Source organism: Rhinoderma darwinii, chromosome 3 (genome assembly GCF_050947455.1).
Source record: "Rhinoderma darwinii isolate aRhiDar2 chromosome 3, aRhiDar2.hap1, whole genome shotgun sequence".
NCBI lineage: Eukaryota > Metazoa > Chordata > Amphibia > Anura > Rhinodermatidae > Rhinoderma > Rhinoderma darwinii.
In genome coordinates this window covers 426,663,872-426,683,251 of record NC_134689.1, presented here as the reverse complement: position 1 = coordinate 426,683,251, position 19,380 = coordinate 426,663,872, and the positions used below count along the sequence as shown (strand labels likewise).

At 40.3% G+C, this 19,380-nt stretch overlaps 2 protein-coding genes across 2 annotated transcripts; both read right to left on the bottom strand.

The window, feature by feature from the left end:
• Positions 1 to 331: 331 nt before the first annotated feature.
• LOC142750706 (olfactory receptor 5AP2-like) lies at positions 332 to 9,658 on the bottom strand. Its single transcript, XM_075859691.1, has 3 exons — positions 9,632 to 9,658; positions 7,215 to 8,132; positions 332 to 397 (listed from the first exon to the last, which is right to left on the bottom strand). The coding sequence occupies exons 1-3, from the start codon at positions 9,656 to 9,658 to the stop codon at positions 332 to 334; spliced, it is 1,011 nt and encodes a 336-aa protein (XP_075715806.1).
• An 8,384-nt stretch (positions 9,659 to 18,042) lies between these two features.
• On the bottom strand, positions 18,043 to 19,094 carry LOC142748471 (olfactory receptor 11L1-like). The gene has a single exon (XM_075855563.1). The coding sequence runs from the start codon at positions 19,092 to 19,094 to the stop codon at positions 18,165 to 18,167; it is 930 nt and encodes a 309-aa protein (XP_075711678.1). The 3' UTR covers positions 18,043 to 18,164.
• Positions 19,095 to 19,380: the final 286 nt, after the last annotated feature.

Below are 19,380 nucleotides of genomic sequence, written 5' to 3'. Positions count from 1 at the left end.
TTTAGTCACCGCGCCACTTAAAAATAGAATAAAAACTAATCAAAAAGCCGCATGCACCCCAAGAAAACTACAATGTATTCCTCAAGGGGTCTAGTTTCCAAAATGCTGTCACTTTTGGGGGTTTTCCACTGTTTTGGCACCACAAGACCTCTTCAAACTGGACATGGTGCCTAATAAAAAGGAGGGCTCAAAATCCTCTAGGTGCTCCTTTGCTTCGGAGGCCGGTGCTTCAGTCCATTACCGCACTAGGGTCACATGTGGGATATTTCTCAAAACTGCAGAATCTGGGCAATAAATATTAAGTTGCGTTTCTCTGGTAAAACCTTTTGTGTTATAAAAATAAGAGGTATAAAAAGGATTTTCTGACAAAAAAAAAGTAGATTTCACCTCTACTTTGCTCTAAATTCCTGTGAAACACCTAAAGGGTTCATAAACTTTCTAAATGCTGTTGTGAATACTTTGAGGGGTCTAGTTTCTAAAATGGGGTGTTTGATAGGGGTTTCTAATATATGGGCCCCTCAAAGCAACTTCAGAACTGAACTGGAACCTAAAAAAAGAAATAAATTAGGCAATACTTCGCTTCTTACATTATACTGATAATGAGCATTGCCCACCCCGAGATGACCCCAGTTTTGACCGTTTGTATAAATGGAGACCCCTATTAGACCGTTTCAGTGCCCAGTTTTCCCAAGCATACACCCCCGAGAAGTGTATTTCTATTGATGAGTCCTTGGTACATTTTAAAGGGAGGGTTCAATTCCGCCAGTACCTGCCGGGTAAGAGGGCAAGGTATGGTGTAAAGATGTATAAGCTGTGCGAGAGTGCATCAGGGTATACCTACAGATTTACGATATATGAAGGGAAGGACAGCAGTATTCAGCCCCCAGAATGCACCCCCCCCCCCTTACTGGGAGTTAATGCAAAAATTGTGTGGGATTTGGTGCACCCCATGCTGGACCAGGGTTACCACCTCTACCTGGATAATTTTTATACCAGCGTCCCACTCTTCAACTGCCTCACTACCAGAAGTCCTGCGGCATGCGGCACTGCTAGAAGAAATCTGAGAGGCCTCCCTAAGACTCTGCAGGGCAAACGCTCAGAAGGGGTGAGAGCAGGGCACAATCCAGCAGCAACATATTGTGTGTCAAGTACAAGGACAAGAGAGATGTCACTCCAGTACCCATGTACCTGTACGAGGTACCAGTACAGAGACCCCCAAACCAGACTGCATCCTGGACTACAATAGGTACATGGGACGGGTGGACTTGTCAGATCAAGTCCTGAAGCCCTACAGCGCCACGCGGTGTGGTATAAGAAGCTGGCCGGGCACATCATACGGATGGCATTGTACAACGCGTGTCCCGAAAAACTAAGGCTCCGTATGAAAGAGTGCTTCAAAATGTATCATACATCCCATGATTTTTAATCTACCCCAGTTTTACTTACCCTGATGCACTCCACACAGCTTATCCCCCCTCGTCTTTCCCCTCTGAGCCCTGCTACGTGCCCAGGCAGCTGATTACAGCCACATGTAGGGTATTGACATACCCGTGAGAACCCACATTACAGTTTATGGGGTGTATGTCTCCGGTCAAAATGCTCACTACTAGATGAATTCCTCAAGGGTGTAGTTTTTAAAACGGGGTCACTTCTTGGGGGTTTCAACTGTACTGGTACCTCAGGGGCTTCTGCATACATGACTTTGCACCAAAAAATCCCCAGTAGGCCAAATGGTGGTCCTTTCCTTCTGAGCCCTCCCATGGGCCCAAACGGCAGTTTATCACCACAAATGGGGTACTGCCGCACTCAGGAAAATTTGGGCAACAGAATGGGGTATTATATTTCTTGTGAAAATTAGAAATTTTCAGCCAAAACCACATATTATTGGAAAAAATAATTTTGTTTTAATTCCCAGCCCAATTCAAAATAAGTTCTGTGAAAAAACTGTGTGGTCAAAATGGTCACAACACCCATAAATGAATTCCTTGAGGGGTGTAGTTTCCAAAATGGGGTCACTTCTGGTGCGTTTCCATTGCTTTGATACCTCTGGGGCTCTGCAAATGCGACATGGCACCCGAAACCCAATCCAGCAAAATCTGGACTCCAACAAACACATGGTACTACTTTGCTTCTGAGCCCTCCCATGGGCCCAAATGGCAGTTTATCACCACAAATGGGGTATTGCCACACTAAGGACAAATTGGGCAAAAAAATTGGGTATTTTGTTCCCTGTGAAAATAAGACATTTTGATAAAAAATGCCATCTTATTGGAAAAAATTTCATTTTTTTTATTTCACAGACCAATTCAAATAGGTGCTGTGAAAAAACTGTGTGGTCAAAATAATAACCACAACCATAAATGAATTTCTTGAGGGGTGTAGTTTCAAAAATGGGGTCACTTCTGGTGGGTTTCCATTGCTTTGATACCTCTGGGGCTCTGCAAATGTGACATGGCACCCGAAAGCCAATCCAGCAAAATCTGGACTCCAAAGAACAAATAGCGCTCCTTTCTTTCTGAGCCCTCCCATGGGCCAAAACGGCAGTTTATCACCACAAATGGGGTATTGCTGCACTCAGGACAAATTGGGCAACAAAATTGAGTATTTTATTTCTTGTGAAAATAAGAAATTTTGAGCTAAAACTACATATTATTGGAAAACATTATTTTTTTTTAAATTCCCAGCCCAATTCAAATAAGTTCTGTGAAGAAACTATGGGGTCTAAATAGTCACATTACCCATAAATGAATTTTTTGAAGGGTGTAGTTTCCAAAATGGGGTCACTTCTGGTAGGTTTCCATTGCTTTGATACCTCTGGGACTCTGCAAATGCGATATGGCACCCGAAAACCAATCCTGCAAAATCTGTACTCCAACAAACACATAGCGCTCCTTTCCTTCTGAGCCCTCCCATGGGCCCAAACGGCAGTTTATCGCCACAAAAAGGGTATTGCCGCACTCAGGACAAATTGGGCAACAAAATTGGGTATTTAGTTCCCTGTGAAAATAGGATTTCATCATAAATTACATCTTATTGGAAAAAATGTCATTTTTTTCATTTCACAGCCCAATTAAAATAGGTGCTGTGAAAAAACTGTGTGGTCAAAATGATAACAACAGCCATAAATTAATTCCTTGAGGGGTGTAGTTTCCAAAATGGGGTCACTATTGGGGGATTCCTTCTGTTTTGGCACCTCAACACCTCTTCAAACCTGGCATGCTGCCTAAAATATATACTAATAAAAAAGGGGCCTCAAAATGCACTAGGTGCTTCTTTGCTTCTGGGGCTTGTGTTTCAGTCCACGAGCACACTAGAGCCACATGTGGGACATTTCTAAAAACTGCAGAATCTGGATAATACATATTTAGTAGTGTTTCTCTGGTAAAACCTTCCGTGTTACACGAAAAAAATTGAATAATATTGAAATTCAGCAAGAAAAATGAAATTTGCAAATTTCACCTCCACTTTGCTTTAATTCCTGTGAAATGCCTGAAGGGTTAAAAAACTTTCTAAATGCTGTTTTGAATACTTTGAGGGGTCTAGTTTTTAAAAAGGGGTGTTTTATCAGGGTTTCTAATACATAGGCCCCTCAAAGCCACTTCAGAACTGAAGAGGTACCTTAAAAAAAAGGCTTTTGAAATTTAAAAAAAAAAAAGAGAAATTACTGTTTATGTTCTAAGCCTTGTAACGTCCAAGAAAAATAAAATAATGTTCAAAAAACGATGCCAATCTAAAGTAGACATATGGGAAATGTCTGTTTTACAAGCAGATGCATTTAAATTCTGAAAAATGCTATTTTTTATAAGTTTTCCCTAAATTTTGCAAATTTTCACCAATAAACACTGAATATATCGTCCACATTTTACCACTAACATAAAGCCCAATGTGTCACAAGAAAACAATCTCAGAATCGCTTGGATAGGTTTAAGCATTCCGACGTTATTACCACATAAATTGAAATATGTCAGATTTGATAAATGGGCTCTGAGCCTTAAGGCCAAAACAAGGCTGCATCCTTAAGGGGTTAATGAATAACGGAGAACCCACAAATTGCAAAGTTTTTCTTTACAATCACAAAATAAGCAACTACAGCTACTGCCGCCTCTAAAAACCCTGAGGTCGATCCAATGACTTCACCTAAAACCATAAATTGCGCAAACCTTTATTATTAATGATGAAATGATGACCTGTTTCTTATCCGGTGTTGCAGCACTCCGGTTATTCCAGCATTTTTTACCATACGGTCCTTTTATTGTTTGTTTTATCAGAGACGTGGGCAAAGCGACACTTGGAAATTAAAAAATGTGCTACATTTTTCTGCTCTGTCAGTGCACCGTTCCCTATAGTTACCTGTTTTTAACTTTTGATATTCAAACAAATTAGCTATGCTTTTTAACTTTTTTTTTTTGTGTTCATTTCTTGCCTTTTTTTGTAGGTAAATTTTTAAGATCATTGTAGCTAAATGTAATCTTCTGAGTGAGATTAACAAAAATATCACTCCACATGCTACCTGTTGTAATAAGGTCATTTCTAATGCACCTTCTATAGAAAAAGATCAAAGTCTCTTTAAGACAATAATATTCTTACACGTGCTATTATGTCTACATAAGTCATTTTATAATTAGCTTTGAAGACCATTTTGCACATTACTGAAAAATTATTCACAAACTCTTAATAACTAAGAACAGCAATGTAATTCTATGTTAGGATCAGCACACACATGTGGGGCTCACCTCAGCTTTATCTCTGCTGTGTACAATATCCATATGTGTCGATAATAAAATACTGTATAAAATGAGATGTAATGTAAAATATATATCACTCAACACCAGTGAAGATCTCATCCAGTCTGATAGTAATGTTATAATGCATATTATACGGTCATTTTATACATGTATGTGTGGAAAGTTCTAGATCCAGAGAGATCTCCACAAGACTCCCCTGTGCACATAAGTAATACATAAAATACAACTAATTAATTCAATTGAGATAAAATATCTAAGGAATTGTTTTTTTTTTATTCACTTTATAAATATCTCTACATATAATAAAACTGTAAAGTTTGCGTGTCTGTACATTGAAAATATTTGCGGAAAAAAATAATTGGGGGATGAAGGATAAGTGATAGATGCATTAAGATAATTTTTGGAATTTTTGTCTGTCTTTTTGTTTGTGCACACGTGATGTAAAAAAACTACTGACCCAATTCGAATGTAGTTTCTAGAAAAACATAGGGGTCAACCTGAAGTAACATTTCATTTGTATTTCATCGCAACCGATTCACTCAAACAGAAGATATGCAAAGTTAATATTTTCAAAAATTCATTTACATTGGATTAGTACAACAACAAACACATGGCAACCAATCACATTTTTACTTTTATTTTGTATTTTCTTGGAAAAATAAACACCACTAGACACCAGTAGACACCAGTAGGTTGCTATGGGCAACTGCTCCAAATGTCATCTATATTGATTGTTATATAATGGGGAGGTTGCAATCAATCAGATTGCTGCAAATTTTTCAAGCTGCCTCAGACATCTGTGATCTGATTGGTTGCTAAGGACAACAACTCCAACTTTCATCTATATTGTTTTTTATGCATCGGAGGCACATATAACTACCAATCAGGTTTCTGCTTTCATTTTCCAAGCTGCCTCAGAAAAAAAGAACTGCAATCTGATTGGTTGTTATGGACAACGCCTCCAACATTTCTCTACATTGATTTTTACCCATAGTAAGGAGACATAGCAACCAATCAGATCGCTGCTATCATTCACCTGCTGCCAGCTGCTTTGCGCACGGCCAGCTCTATGTGGCTCTCTCTCGTGTTACCAACTCCACCAATCTTTATGCCCACATTCCTGGTGGTTCTACTGATAACATTGTTTACAGGGAAGAATTGTCGTAGTGAACCTGACTACTGAAAGAAAACAATTTTTAATTGAAGTTTGTTTATTGTCTTTGGTTTTTTTTTCACTATGTTTTGAGTATGGTCCAAGGCTAGGAGAATACTTATAAAAAAAACGACATCTGTACGTTTTTCAGTAGTCTGCGTGTACAAAGTATCACGGGCACAGTTTTTCAGTGGTCTGCGCGTACAAGGTCGCGGGCACAGCTAGTTTCTAATAAAACCTTGCAAGATACAGCAGATGATAACATTCAGCGTGATGCCTCACATATCTGCAGGTCCAACCTTAGTGATATACAAAATATGGCCAAAAGTATGTAAACCCCCCAATTATTAATTTCAGGTGTTTCATCTACATCCGTTGTAAACAGTTGCATAAAATAAAGCACACAGTCATGTAATCTCCTTAGAGAAACATTGCTAAAAGTATGGGTTTTACGGAAGAGCTCAGCAACTGTGGAGTCATTTAGTGAAATTTCTTATCTGCCTCAGTCAACTGTGAGTGCTATTATGTTGGCGTGGAAGTATCAAAAAGTGACATAAACACAAGGGCTGTGTGTCAGGAGCTTCATGAAATGGGTTTTCATGGCGGATCAGCTGCATACAAGCAAAGATCACTATGCACAATGCCAAGCATCAGCTCGAGTGATGTAAAGCACCCCACCACTAAACTCTGGAGCAGCGTGTTCTCTAGTGTGATCAATCACTATCTGGCAGATTGGTGGAGAAATCTGGTTTGGTGGATGCCAGGAGACGGTTACCTACCGAAAAACATAGTGCCTAATGTAACTTTTCATGGAGGAGGCATAATGGTCTGGTTGTTTTGCAAGGGTTGGCTCCTTATTTCCAGTGAATGGTTTTATGTTAATACTACGGAATACAAAGACGTTTTATGCATTTGTAGGTTCCTTTACTATAGATGACTTTGCGCCTGTGTGCAAAGCGAGCTCCATAAAGACATGGTGTGAGGAGTCTGGTGTGGACTCCTGGTGTAACCCCATCCATGCCCAATGGAAAAAAATTAAACCGCTAATTGCGAACTAGACCTTCAAGTACAACATCAGTGCCTAATCCCACACATGATATGTTGGCTGAATGGGCAAAAATTTCAATAGAAACACTCCAGAATCTTGTGGAAAGTCTTCCCGTAAGAGTGGAGGTTGTTATAGCCGCCAACTCCATATTAACACCCATGCTTTTCAAATAGGAAGTACAACAAGCTCACATAGGTGTGATGGTCAGGTGTCCACATACCTTTGGCCAGATAGTGTGTATAACATAAGAAATAATTTATCAGATCACATGCTTATGAAGTGTTTCCTGAACGACTTTCTTAATGTCTTTATTCCGTAGACTGTATATAATGGGGTTTATGAAAGGAGTAATCACAGTGTAGGGCAGTGATAAGATTTTGCTTATGGTGACTGTTTGTCCTTTGGTTGGGAAAATATAAACACTGAACAATGTCGAGTAATATATGGAGACCACAATGAGGTGGGAGCTACAGGTGGAGAAGGCTTTCTGTCTACCAATACTGGACGGAATCCTTAAGATTGCTAGAATGATGTAAGTATAAGACATTACAATGATTGTGATTGGGATTATTATAATGGGAATGCTCTGTAAATAAATTTCCAGCTGAATAATGAAGGTATCAGAACAGGAAAGTTCTAGTAAGGGAACAAGATCACAGTAGAAATGGTCAATGACATTTGGTCCACAGAAACGTAGTTCTGATGTTGTTATAATGTTAATCAAAATAATGAAAAATCCAAGAAACCAAGAGATCGTGGCCAATATTACGCAACGTCTACTAGTCATGATAGTGGTGTAACGGAGGGGGTTACAGATGGCCACATATCTGTCATAGGACATCACTGTGAGAAGAAAACACTCAAATACTTCAAAGACACTGAAAAAATAAAACTGAGTCAAACAGTTAATAAAAGTTATGGCCCCCCCATTACTCAGTAGAATATGGAGCGTGTTGGGAACAATAGTTGTGGTTAACAAGATGTCACTGATGGACAGTTGTGAGATGAAGAAGTACATTGGAGTGTGGAGGTTCTTGCTGATGGCCACCAGGGTGATGATCAGGAGGTTCCCACATAATGTCCCACAGTAAACCAGCAGGAGAAGACAGTAAAGTAAGATTTGTAGATCTTGACTGGCTTGAAAAGCTAAGAGGAAAAACTCAGTGACCGCCGTCAGATTGTTCTCCTGTGTGTAGAACAGATAGTTAAACCAAAAATAGAAAGTATTTTTATAATAACATATAAGAGTGAGAGTACTCCAGACTGTAATATATGTTATATCATGTATAGACTGCTAATAAATGTCGAAATTGTCCCTTACACAATCGGTGACAGTTCTAAATAATATTCCTAATGTACTATTAAATACTATTTACCATTTATGATTGATCACATATGTGCATTATTATTCTCACCGACATTCCCTACTTTAATAAGTTTTTGAATAGATGACATAACACAATCAGATTGTAACACTTAGGGTATGTTCACACGGCCAAATTTCAGACGTATACGAGGCGTATTATGCCTCGTTTTACGTCTGAAAATATGGCTACAATACGTCGGCAAACATCTGCCCATTCATTTGAATGGGTTTGCCGACGTACTGTGCAGACGACCTGTTATTTACGAGTCGTCGTTTGACAGCTGTCAAACGACGACCCGTAAATCTACTGCCTCGGCAAAGAAGTGCAGGACACTTCTTTGCCACGTAATTTGAGCCGTTCTTCATTGAAATCAATGAAGCACGGCTCAAGGTTTACGAGCGTCTCAGACGCCTCGTAAATTACGAGGAGGAGCTTTTACGTGTGAAACGAGGCAGCTGTTAACAGTCTGTCTTTTCACACGTAACTGCCTCTCAGCGTGTGAACATACCCTTAGGGCATGGCCAGACGTGGCGTATTTCTGTAGACTCTGTCAACATCAATGTCGCACATAATCTGTGTTGCAGATTCTGTTGCGGTTTTGCCTAAAATGTGTAGTAAATTGATGCGGATTAGCCGTTGCGTATTCAGGTGAAGAGTACATCCTGCTGTCTTTTAAAACATTTCATCTCAGTCTGGCTATAGACCTCGAAACACATAGGTCCAGCCAGAATGAAGAAATATCATGTTTGTAAAACCAATATGCAACGCAACACACATAACATCTACATAACATCTGCGGATTTCATTGCAGAATTTTGAAACTCTATTGAACTCAATGGAAAAATTCCGCAATAAGTCCGCAACAAGTCCGCTACACATCCGCAACAGCCAGTGTATGCTGCGGACACCAAATTCCGCACCGCAGCCTATGGTCCGCAGCGGCGTTTTCCCGCCACGTCTGGCCATGCCCTTAATTGCGTTACAGAATTCAGATTATATTGCTCATCATTTATATTTAGAATTAAAGAACTTTTTTTTCTTAGAGGTAATGTGTCTTCTTTCCATATTGACTATGGTAATGTGATTGTTTCTTATAAAATATTAACAATAATAATAATAATAACAATAATTAGAAGAACAATAATTAGAAGAAGAACAATAATTTGAATAATAATAATAAGAAGAACAACAACAACAACAACAACATTAATAATTATAGTAAACAAAAATGTAACAAAGAAACAAATACATTCTGTAGCGTCATCTTAGAAAGTCTTTATTATTTCTTGTATCACAGAGGTCACCTCACAATACTTACATCATGTTCTTTCTTCTTCACATTCATTTTAACATTTTTGTTTTCTGTGAATCTTAATTTTGTCCCCGAGGCAAATAAATTAAATTTAAGAAAAAATCTAAACCATGTTGTGTGTCCGTCAGACTGAAGAATATGAGCTAATAATGGACGGCCTGTAGAAATTTATATAGAAAATACAGGGAAGGTGCCGGGTGGAATAAGTCTGGGGAGATTTTTTGTCTCATGAGTCTCCTTTGTGTAAGTTGATTGAAGAATATAAATTATAGTGTAATTACCAGCTGGATCTTAAGAATATCCTAATTAATTTGTTTAGAATTAGTTTTACATGTTTTCTGTATAAGGAAACATCAAGAAAAAAATAACATGTAGTATAAAGTCTGGGAGTTACAGGGACAGAACTGTCAAAAATATGTTTAGCTCATTTTATAGAGCTGTTGCTGTTTTTTTTTTTACTAATATTTAACCATTTCATATACATTTATTTTGTATTATGCTTTGTTCACTTTTAGATAAAGTCCTCAATAAAACTACCCCTTCTCTTTACAGCAGTAGTGAGATACTTTACTGTCAATTTGATTGAGTTTTCTATCATCTGCTGGGGCGCCCTCTGTAGATCTCCACCTAATTTAATTCCACATAGATTTATAGTACAGAACTTTCTTAAGGCTACTGGTGAACACCCAGATTAATATTTAACGCTGTATTAACATCCTTGGTTGAACTTGATGGACATGTGCCTTTTTCAGCCGTACTAACTATGTCACTATGTAACTATGTAACTCAGTTATTACATCCCAATATAAACAGTTTAACAAATAAAGTATCAAATTTTGTCCCCTTACCTAAAAAACATCCCTCATACCCATCCCTACCTCACCACTGACATTGTATATCCCTAATCCAGACCCTAATCATTTCTGGTCTAGACCCCTGTAACTCACTACTGACTGATATTCCACTAAACAGACTCCACTTCACAGCATCATGTGCACAGCAGCCAGGATGATCTTCTCATCTATTACATTACACCCTCACTACACTGGTTACTTGCTCTGCCTGCATTTATGTCCGGTGTTGTTTCTCTTACACAGAACAGTTGGAAAAAAACTACACAGGACACTGCTGCATTTGTACATGTTGTGTAGATTCTCCTAGACAGGACATTGGGGGAGGGGCCCATTTATTAAAACAAATCTCATCTTCTTCTTTGACTTCATCTCTGCGAGAACATAAACTCTGTACTCAGGGCTTTACGCCAAAAATACCTTTTGGATTTACCACCAATTAGTTCAACCTTGGTCTCATCGGACCATAAGGCTGGGTTCACACGACCTATTTTCAGACGTAAACGAGGCGTATTATGCCTCGTTTTACGTCTGAAAATAGGGCTATAATACATCGGCAAACATCTGCCCATTCATTTGAATGGGTTTGCCGACGTACTGTGCAGACGACCTGTAATTTATGCGTCGTCGTTTGGCAGCTGTCAAACGACGACGCGTAAATTGACTGCCTCGGCAAAGAAGTGCAGGGCACTTCTTTGCAACGTAATTTGAGCTGTTCTTCATTGAACTCAATGAAGAGCAGCTCAAGATATACGAGCGTCACAGACGCCTCGTATATTACGAGGAGGAGCATTTACGGCTGAAACAACGCAGCTGTTTTCTTCTGAAAACAGTCTGTCATTTCAGCCATAAATGACAGCTAGCGTGTGAACATACCCTAACACGTTTTCCCACATGCTTTTGGCAGACTTGATGTAGGTCTTTTCAAACCATAGCCGGCTTGGATGTTTTCCTTTTTTTTAGAAAGGCTTCCGTCTTGCCACCCTACCCCACAGCCCAAACGTATGAAGAAAACGGGAGATTGTTGTCACATGCACTACAAAACCAGTACCTTCCAGAAAGTCCTGCAGCTCCTTTAATGTTGCTGTAGGCCTCTTGGTAGCCTCCTGAACCAATTTTCGTCTTGCCTTTTCATCAAGTTTTGAGGGACATCATGTTCTTGGTAATGTCAGTGTTGTGCCAAATGTAATCCACTTCTTGATGACCGTCTTCATCATACCCATGTATTTCTTCCTAATGCAAGTCTCTATTTCGGACATCATGCTGACCACAACCATTGTCCCCAACATGTTGTATGTCGTCCTGCATAAGCAGCAAGTTATGTATTTTGTAAGTTGTTGCATTCAGTTTTACTTTTTTGGTGTCTCAGAGTGTTCGGAATGTCTTCATCTTACCGTCATGTCCTATGACAGATATTTGGCCCTTTGTTCCCCGTTACATTATTCTACCCTGATGGAACACGTGTTTTGTCAGAAACTGGTTTTCCTTTCGTGGATCCTGAGCTTGTCTGTAATGTGGATGGAAGTCGTGACTATCAATATGCTGCAGTTCTGTGGCCGAAACGTTATTGATCATTTTTTCTGTGATCTTTTTCCTCTTCTAGATCTTTCTTGTTCAGATACGTCAATGGTTCAAATAGAAATCATTCTGCCCAGTATTCCAGTGCTTGTCTTACCTTTTGCCTTCATTATAGGGTCCTATGTGTTCATCATTTCTTCTATTGTAAAGATTCCCTCCGTAACTGGTAGACAAAAAGCCTTCTCCACCTGTAGCTCCCACCTGAGTGTGGTCTCTCTCTTTTATGGGACACTGTTTAGTTCTTATGTTCTACCAACCAGATGACAATCCGAAGATGTTAGTAAGGTCATATCACTGCTATACACAGTGATGACCCCACTAATTAACCCCATCATCTACAGCCTGAGGAATAAAGAAATGAAGACCGCGTTAGATAAGTTTTTATCACAATGTGTTATCTGCATTCTGTCAAATAAGAAAAATATAATTTAATGAAAACTATGGCCAAGTCTACAATATGATAAGCATAAAGTGCTAATAATAATCATTGTAATAAATTGAAAAAAATAAATTTGCTTTTACTAGTTAAAAAATATACCGCACACCCCAATACACAGAACAGTTAGATGTCCCTTATTTGACTAGTTCATTACCAAACCTGCTTGGCAAACACATATTTACTAGGTTGTGTTTGCTCCACGCAGACACACAGCTCTGTGGCGCGCACAAACACAGCCCTGCTGCGCGCACACACACACAGCTCTACTGCGCGCACACACAGCTCTGCTGCTTGCACACACACAGCTCTGCTGCGCTCACACACACAGCTCTGCTCCTTGCACACACACATAGCACTGTTGTGCACACAGACACACACAGCTCTGCTTCATGCAAACACATACTCATACACAGCTCTGCTGCTCGCACACATACACACACTCACAGCGCTGCTGTGCGCACACAGCTCCGCTAAGCACGCACACACACAACACTGCTGTGCGCACTCACACACAGAGCTCTGCTGCGCACACACACACAGCTCTACTGCGCGCGCACACACATAGCTCTGCTGCACACACATACAGATCTGCTATTTGCACACTTACACACACAGCCCTGCTACACACAGCTCTGCTGCACACACACACAGCTCTCCTGCGCGCACACACACTCACAGCGCTGCTGTGCACACACACACAAAGGTCTGCTATGCACACACTCACACACACAGCTCTGCTACACACAGCTCTGCTGCACACACACAGCTCTGCTAAGCGCACACACACAACACTGCTGTGCGCACACACACACAGTTCTGCTGCGCGCACACACATACAGCTCTGCTGCACACACAACTCTGCAACATGCATAAATACACAGCCTTATTGCGCGCACCCACAAACAGCTCTGCTGCGCGCACCCACACACACTAAGGCTTTATTCAGACGAACGGGAATCACGTCCGTGCAATGCGCGTGATTTGCACGCGCGTTGCATGAACCTATATTAGTCTATGGGGCCGTGCGTACATGTGCGGGATTTTTACTCAGCGTGAGTCCGCTGAAAAAAAGTCACGACATGTCCGTTCTTTTGCCGTTTTTCACGCATCACGCACCCATTGAAATCAAAGGGTGCGTGAAAACCACGCATGCCGCATGGAAGCACTTCTGTGCGAACTGCGTGATTCGCGCAAGAGCTGTCAAAAGGATGAATGTAAACAGAAAAGCACCACATGCTTTTCTGTTTACAAACATCCAAACGGAGTGTCTTTGAGATGAGCGAACCCGGACAATCGAACCGAACTTCACCGGGTTTGGCCGAACTCGTTAACCGAACCCGGCAAAAAAATTTCCGGTACGCGACGTCAGGAGATAGTCACTGTCCAGGGTGCTGAAAGAGTTAAACTGTTTCAGCACCCTGGACAGTGACTTCCGATCACAATATACATGAACCTGTAAAAAAAAAAGAAGTTCTGACTTACCGATAACTCCCGGCTTCTTCCTCCAGTCTGACCTCCCGGGATGACGATTCAGTCCAAGTGACAGCTCCAGCCAATCACAGGCCAAGCACATGCTGCAGCGGTCACATGTACTGCCGCGTCATCCAGGGAGGTGGGGCCGGATGTCAAGACAGGGACGCGTCACCAAGGCAACGGCCGGGAGGGAAGTACTCGGTAAGTACGAACGTCTTTTTTTTTTTTTTTAATAGGTTGCTCGATATTGTGATCAGAATTCACTGTCGAGGGTGCTGAAAGAGTTACTGCCGATCAGTTAACTCTTTCAGCACCCTGGACAGTGACAATTTACGTCGACTAGCCTCATCTCTATGATGGCGGCTGCGCGAAAATCACGCAGCCACGCATCATACACTGATGACACACCGAGCTGTCAAGTGGTTTATGCGCGCGCAAAACGCCGCGTTTTTGCGTCCGCAAAAACGCCACGCTCGTGTGAATCCAGCCTAACACACAGCTTTTCTGCACGCACACAAAACAGGATCTAGCATCTCTGGTGATGCAAAAAGATGAAGCCAGCATCACTGTAGATGCGAAAAGATCAACCTGTCATCTACAAAGATGACGATAAAACTAAGCCAGGCCTTTACTTTTGCACCATCTAAAGTTGACTAAAAAAAAGAAAAAAAAAGAAAAAATAGAGAGATTTACAAACGGGTGGGAAGCTCCATTGGTTGGCCCATTCTGACTAACCTCTCCTACGCTGGTTGGGCCCATCGGGCATTCAGAGACCTGGGTGGAAGGGATCATTGCACCTGTATGGCCTGGCATAAAAACTACCGGGGTTGACAGCAATAAATTATTGAGCACAGAGATTTGATTGCTCAACAATTTGACGTTTGTTTGGGTGCCCTGATTTTTTAGGGTGTAGGTAAGAGTGTCAAAGGCTACGAGTATATAAAATGTTACGGCTTTTGGACGATTAGTTTCTCAGATATTGTTTCTTTATTAGATATTGTTTCTTTATTGTAAACGATCCTAAAATACAGCCGTCGTGACGAGGTTTTTCTGGGCGATCCGCACAACGCAGGTTCATGAGTTGTTGTAGACATACTCAGGACATGGTGATGCATGAACATTCCAGGGCTCGGAACTTCACAATATACAGTTACGGAAATATTTTGCTAAATATATTGCCTGTTTTCGCAGGCGCAAGCGGAACCCCGAACCGTCTACACACCCACTCTATTGTTGATAACAGATTGCTACATACTGGGGAACCTACATACCTGATGGGTTAGGGCATGTTCAGACGTGGCAGAATTTTACCGCTGCAAATGTTGCTGCAAATTTGCTGGAATTACGCAACAAATCTGCAGCAACATTTGCATATTTGTCAGGTAATTCAGACATTGCAGATATCACAGCGGACGTGCCGCAGATTTCAGTTTTTGCATTGCAAAGGCTGAAATCCACAGTGAAATTCCGCTGCTTCTCCGCAACAAAATGTGCCTGCTGCGGAGGGGAAATTCTGTTCCGCAGCCTAAATTTCACACCGTTCTTTTCTGCAACGTCTGAACTGAGTTACCTAAAGAGGTATAGAAACTAATGAAAATAAAGCTGCAGCAAATTTCCACTGTGGACTGTCTGCAACGGAATTCAACAGCAATTCTGCCACGTCTAAACATGCCCTTAAAGAGGCTCTGTCACCAGATTTTGCAACCCCTATCTGCTATTGCAGCAGATAGGCGCTGCAATGTAGATTACAGTAACGTTTTTATTTTTTAAAAACGAGCATTTTTGGCCAAGTTATGACCATTTTTGTAGTTATGCAAATGAGGCTTGCAAAAGTCCAAGTGGGTGTGTTTAAAAGTAAAAGTCCAAGTGGGCGTGTATTATGTGCGTACATCGGGGCGTTTTTAATACTTTTACTAGCTGGGCGCTCTGATGAGAAGTATCATCCACTTCTCTTCAGAACGCCCAGCTTCTGGCAGTGCAGATCTGTGACGTCACTCACAGGTCCTGCATCGTGTCGGACACATCGGCACCAGAGGCTTCAGTTGATTCTGCAGCAGCATCGGCGTTAGCAGGTAAGTCGATGTAGCTACTTACCTGCAAACGCTGATGCTGCTGCAGAATCAACTGTAGCCTCTGGTGCCGATGTGTCCTCGCTCGTCTGACACGATGCAGGACCTGTGAGTGACGTCACAGCGTGATCAGGCAGAAGCTGGGCGTTCTGAAGAGAAGTGGATGATACTTCTCGTCAGAACGCCCAGCTAGTAAAAGTATTAAAAACGCCCCGATGTACGCACATAATACACGCCCACTTGGACTTTTACTTTTAAACACGCCCACTTGTACTTTTGCAAGCCTCATTTGCATAACTACAAAAATGGTCATAACTTGGCCAAAAATGCTCGTTTTTTAAAAATAAAAACGTTACTGTAATCTACATTGCAGCGCCTATCTGCTGCAATAGCAGATAGGGGCTGCAAAATCTGGTGACAGAGCCTCTTTAAGAAACCTCCAAAATCCTCTTTTGAATACTTTAACTCCTTGAAGTTCAAGCCATTTTCTGATTTTTCATTTTAGTTTTTCACTCCCCGCCTTCCATGAGCCATAACTTGTTTATTTTTTCATCAATGGGGGGGGGTGTGAGTGCTTATTTCTTTGCAGGAGGAGTTGTAGTTTTTATTGGCACCATTTAAATTACCATATAATGTACTGGGGAAAAAAATGGCGTGGAGTTGAATTGGAAATATCTGCAATTCCACATTTTCTTTTGGGTTTTGTTATTACTTCTTTCACTACATGGTAAAAACAACAAATTTACTTTATTCTGCTCTTCAGTAAGATTATGGTGACACCAAATTTATAGAGTTTTTTAATGTTTTACTCGTTTTATAGAGAAAAAACTATTTGTTATAAAAACATAATTTGTGCTGCCATATAGTGAAAGCCATAACTTTTTTATTTATTTTTTGTCGCTTGAGCAGTGGGAGAGCTTATTTTTTGCAGCACAACCTGTGGGTTTTATCGGTACCAGTATTTGGTACATATGATTTTTTGATCACTTTTTGTAAAGAAAAATGTTTTACCGCTAAGATGTCCAAAAAACAGCGATTCTGGAGTTTTATATATATAGGTTTTTTATGGTGTTCACCAGTTGAGTTAAATAACGCTATATTGTAATAGTTTGAACTTTTACAGACACAGCAATACCAATTTTTATTATTTATTTTTTACATTACCTCAGAAAAAAAATCGGAATTTTTTTTTTACTTTTTAATTTATTTTAATTTTTTTTCAGTACTGAAGACTTAATTTAACTTTGTTTTACACTGATTATTAGTCCCCCTAGGTGGCTTGAAGCAATTTTCAGATTGCTGGTTCAATACACTACAATACTAATATTGTTACAGCCATCTGTAATGCCCTGCCAGAAGCAAGGTTTAACAGAGGCAGAGTGAATGCAGACCTGGGGGCCTTCATTAGGCCCCTGGGCTGCCATGACAACCATCGGCACCCCACGATCGCGTCATGGAGGGCCGATGGGCTGTCGGAGGTGTTCACGCCACTTTCTAAATGGCTTAAATGCTATTGACATTTTTGCTGTTCCTGGTCATTAGTGCAGGGTGTCTTCTGTAGTACTCAGCTGACACCCGCAGCGTACTTCTCCCTCTGCACCAAGACGTATTGGCACGTCATGGTGCGCTAAGGGGTTAAGGGGTGTAGTTTTTAAAATGGAGTAATTTACATGGGGACTCATTTAGAACTCTCAAAGATGCTTCAGAACTGAATTGGCCCCTAAAAAAAAAGAAAAATAACTGCTAAAGTTGTACATCTCCTGATGTCTTAAAACATAAAATGATGTTTAAAAAATGATGTCAGCAGAGAGTAGACGTATGGGAAATGGTAATTAGCAACTATTTTGTGTCGTATAACTCTTACAAGCAGAGAAAATCAAATTTTGAAAAATGCTAAATTTTCTACATTTTTGATAAATCTTTGTGATTCACAAATAAATATTTAATGTTTTGACCAAAATTTACCACTAACATAAAGTACAATGTGTCACAAGAACACAGGCTAATAATTGCTAGGATAAGTAAAAGCATTCCAAAGGTATAACCTCATAATGTGACGTAAATGTGGCTCTGTCAGGAAGATGAATACTGGCTGCGACAGCAAGAAGTTAAGAGAAAAAAACAACAGATTATACATATTTCTGAATATTTTCCTGTACGGCTCTCTTAATGTCTTTATTTCTCAGACTGTATATAATGGGATTGAACAGAGGAGTAAATACAGTGTACAGCAGGGATGTGATTTTATTCATGTTTGATGATTGTCCACTTGTTGGAAGAACATAAACACTGAATATTGTCACGTAAAATATGAAGACCACAGTGAGGTGGGAGCTACAGGTGGAGAAGGTTTTCTGTCTATTGATATTAGATGGAATCCGTAAGATAGCATGGACAATGTTAACATAAGAGATAACAATTATAATGCTGGGAATAATCAATAATGGGAAACTTTGTAGATACATTTGTAGTTTTATAGGAAAAGTATCAGAACAGGAAATTTCCTGTAAGGGAAGAAGATCACAGAACAAATGGTCAATAATATTTACTCCACAGAACTTTAGCCTTGATATTGTTAGGGTGTCACTGAATGCACAGGAAAAAACGACCAACCAGGAGATACCGGCCAATCTCACACAATATCCGCTTGTCATGATAGAGGTGTACCCGAGGGGGTTACAGATGGCCACATATCTGTCATAAGACATCACTGTGAGGAGAAGACATTCAAATGCTTCAGAGGAGGCAAAAAATAAAAACTGAGTCATGCAGCCGATATAAGTGATGGTCCCCCCATTATTCATGAGAAGGTAAAACAAGTTGGGGACAATAATAGCTGACAGAAAAATATCATTGATGGACAGTTGTGAGATGAAGAAATACATTGGAGTGTGGAGGTTCTTGCTGGTGGACACCAGGGTGATGATCAGGAGATTCCCACATACCGTGAGCCAAAATAATACAAAAAGCAGAGAGAAGAGGGAAATTATTTGTTGTGTGTCACCTTGAAAACCCAAGAGGAAAAATTCTATGACATCAGTCAAATTGTTCTCCTGCATTTAGAAAAAAAACAAAAAACGTAGAGAACAAAGTAATATTAGCTCAATAAACCAAAATGAATCACTTCTAATATAATAATATAGAGGAGCTGGATTTGGAAAATGTCATATTCTCAGATTTGTAGCTGTATGATGTTTAAGATTTCCCAACAAATTGTATTCCTCTATTTTTATTTAAAGGGGTTGTAGAAAATTAGAAAAACTTCTCAAACAGCGCCTTTCATGTCTAAGGACTGTGTCTGCCATTGCATCTCAATAGTCACTTTTAAAGATATTTTTATGACTT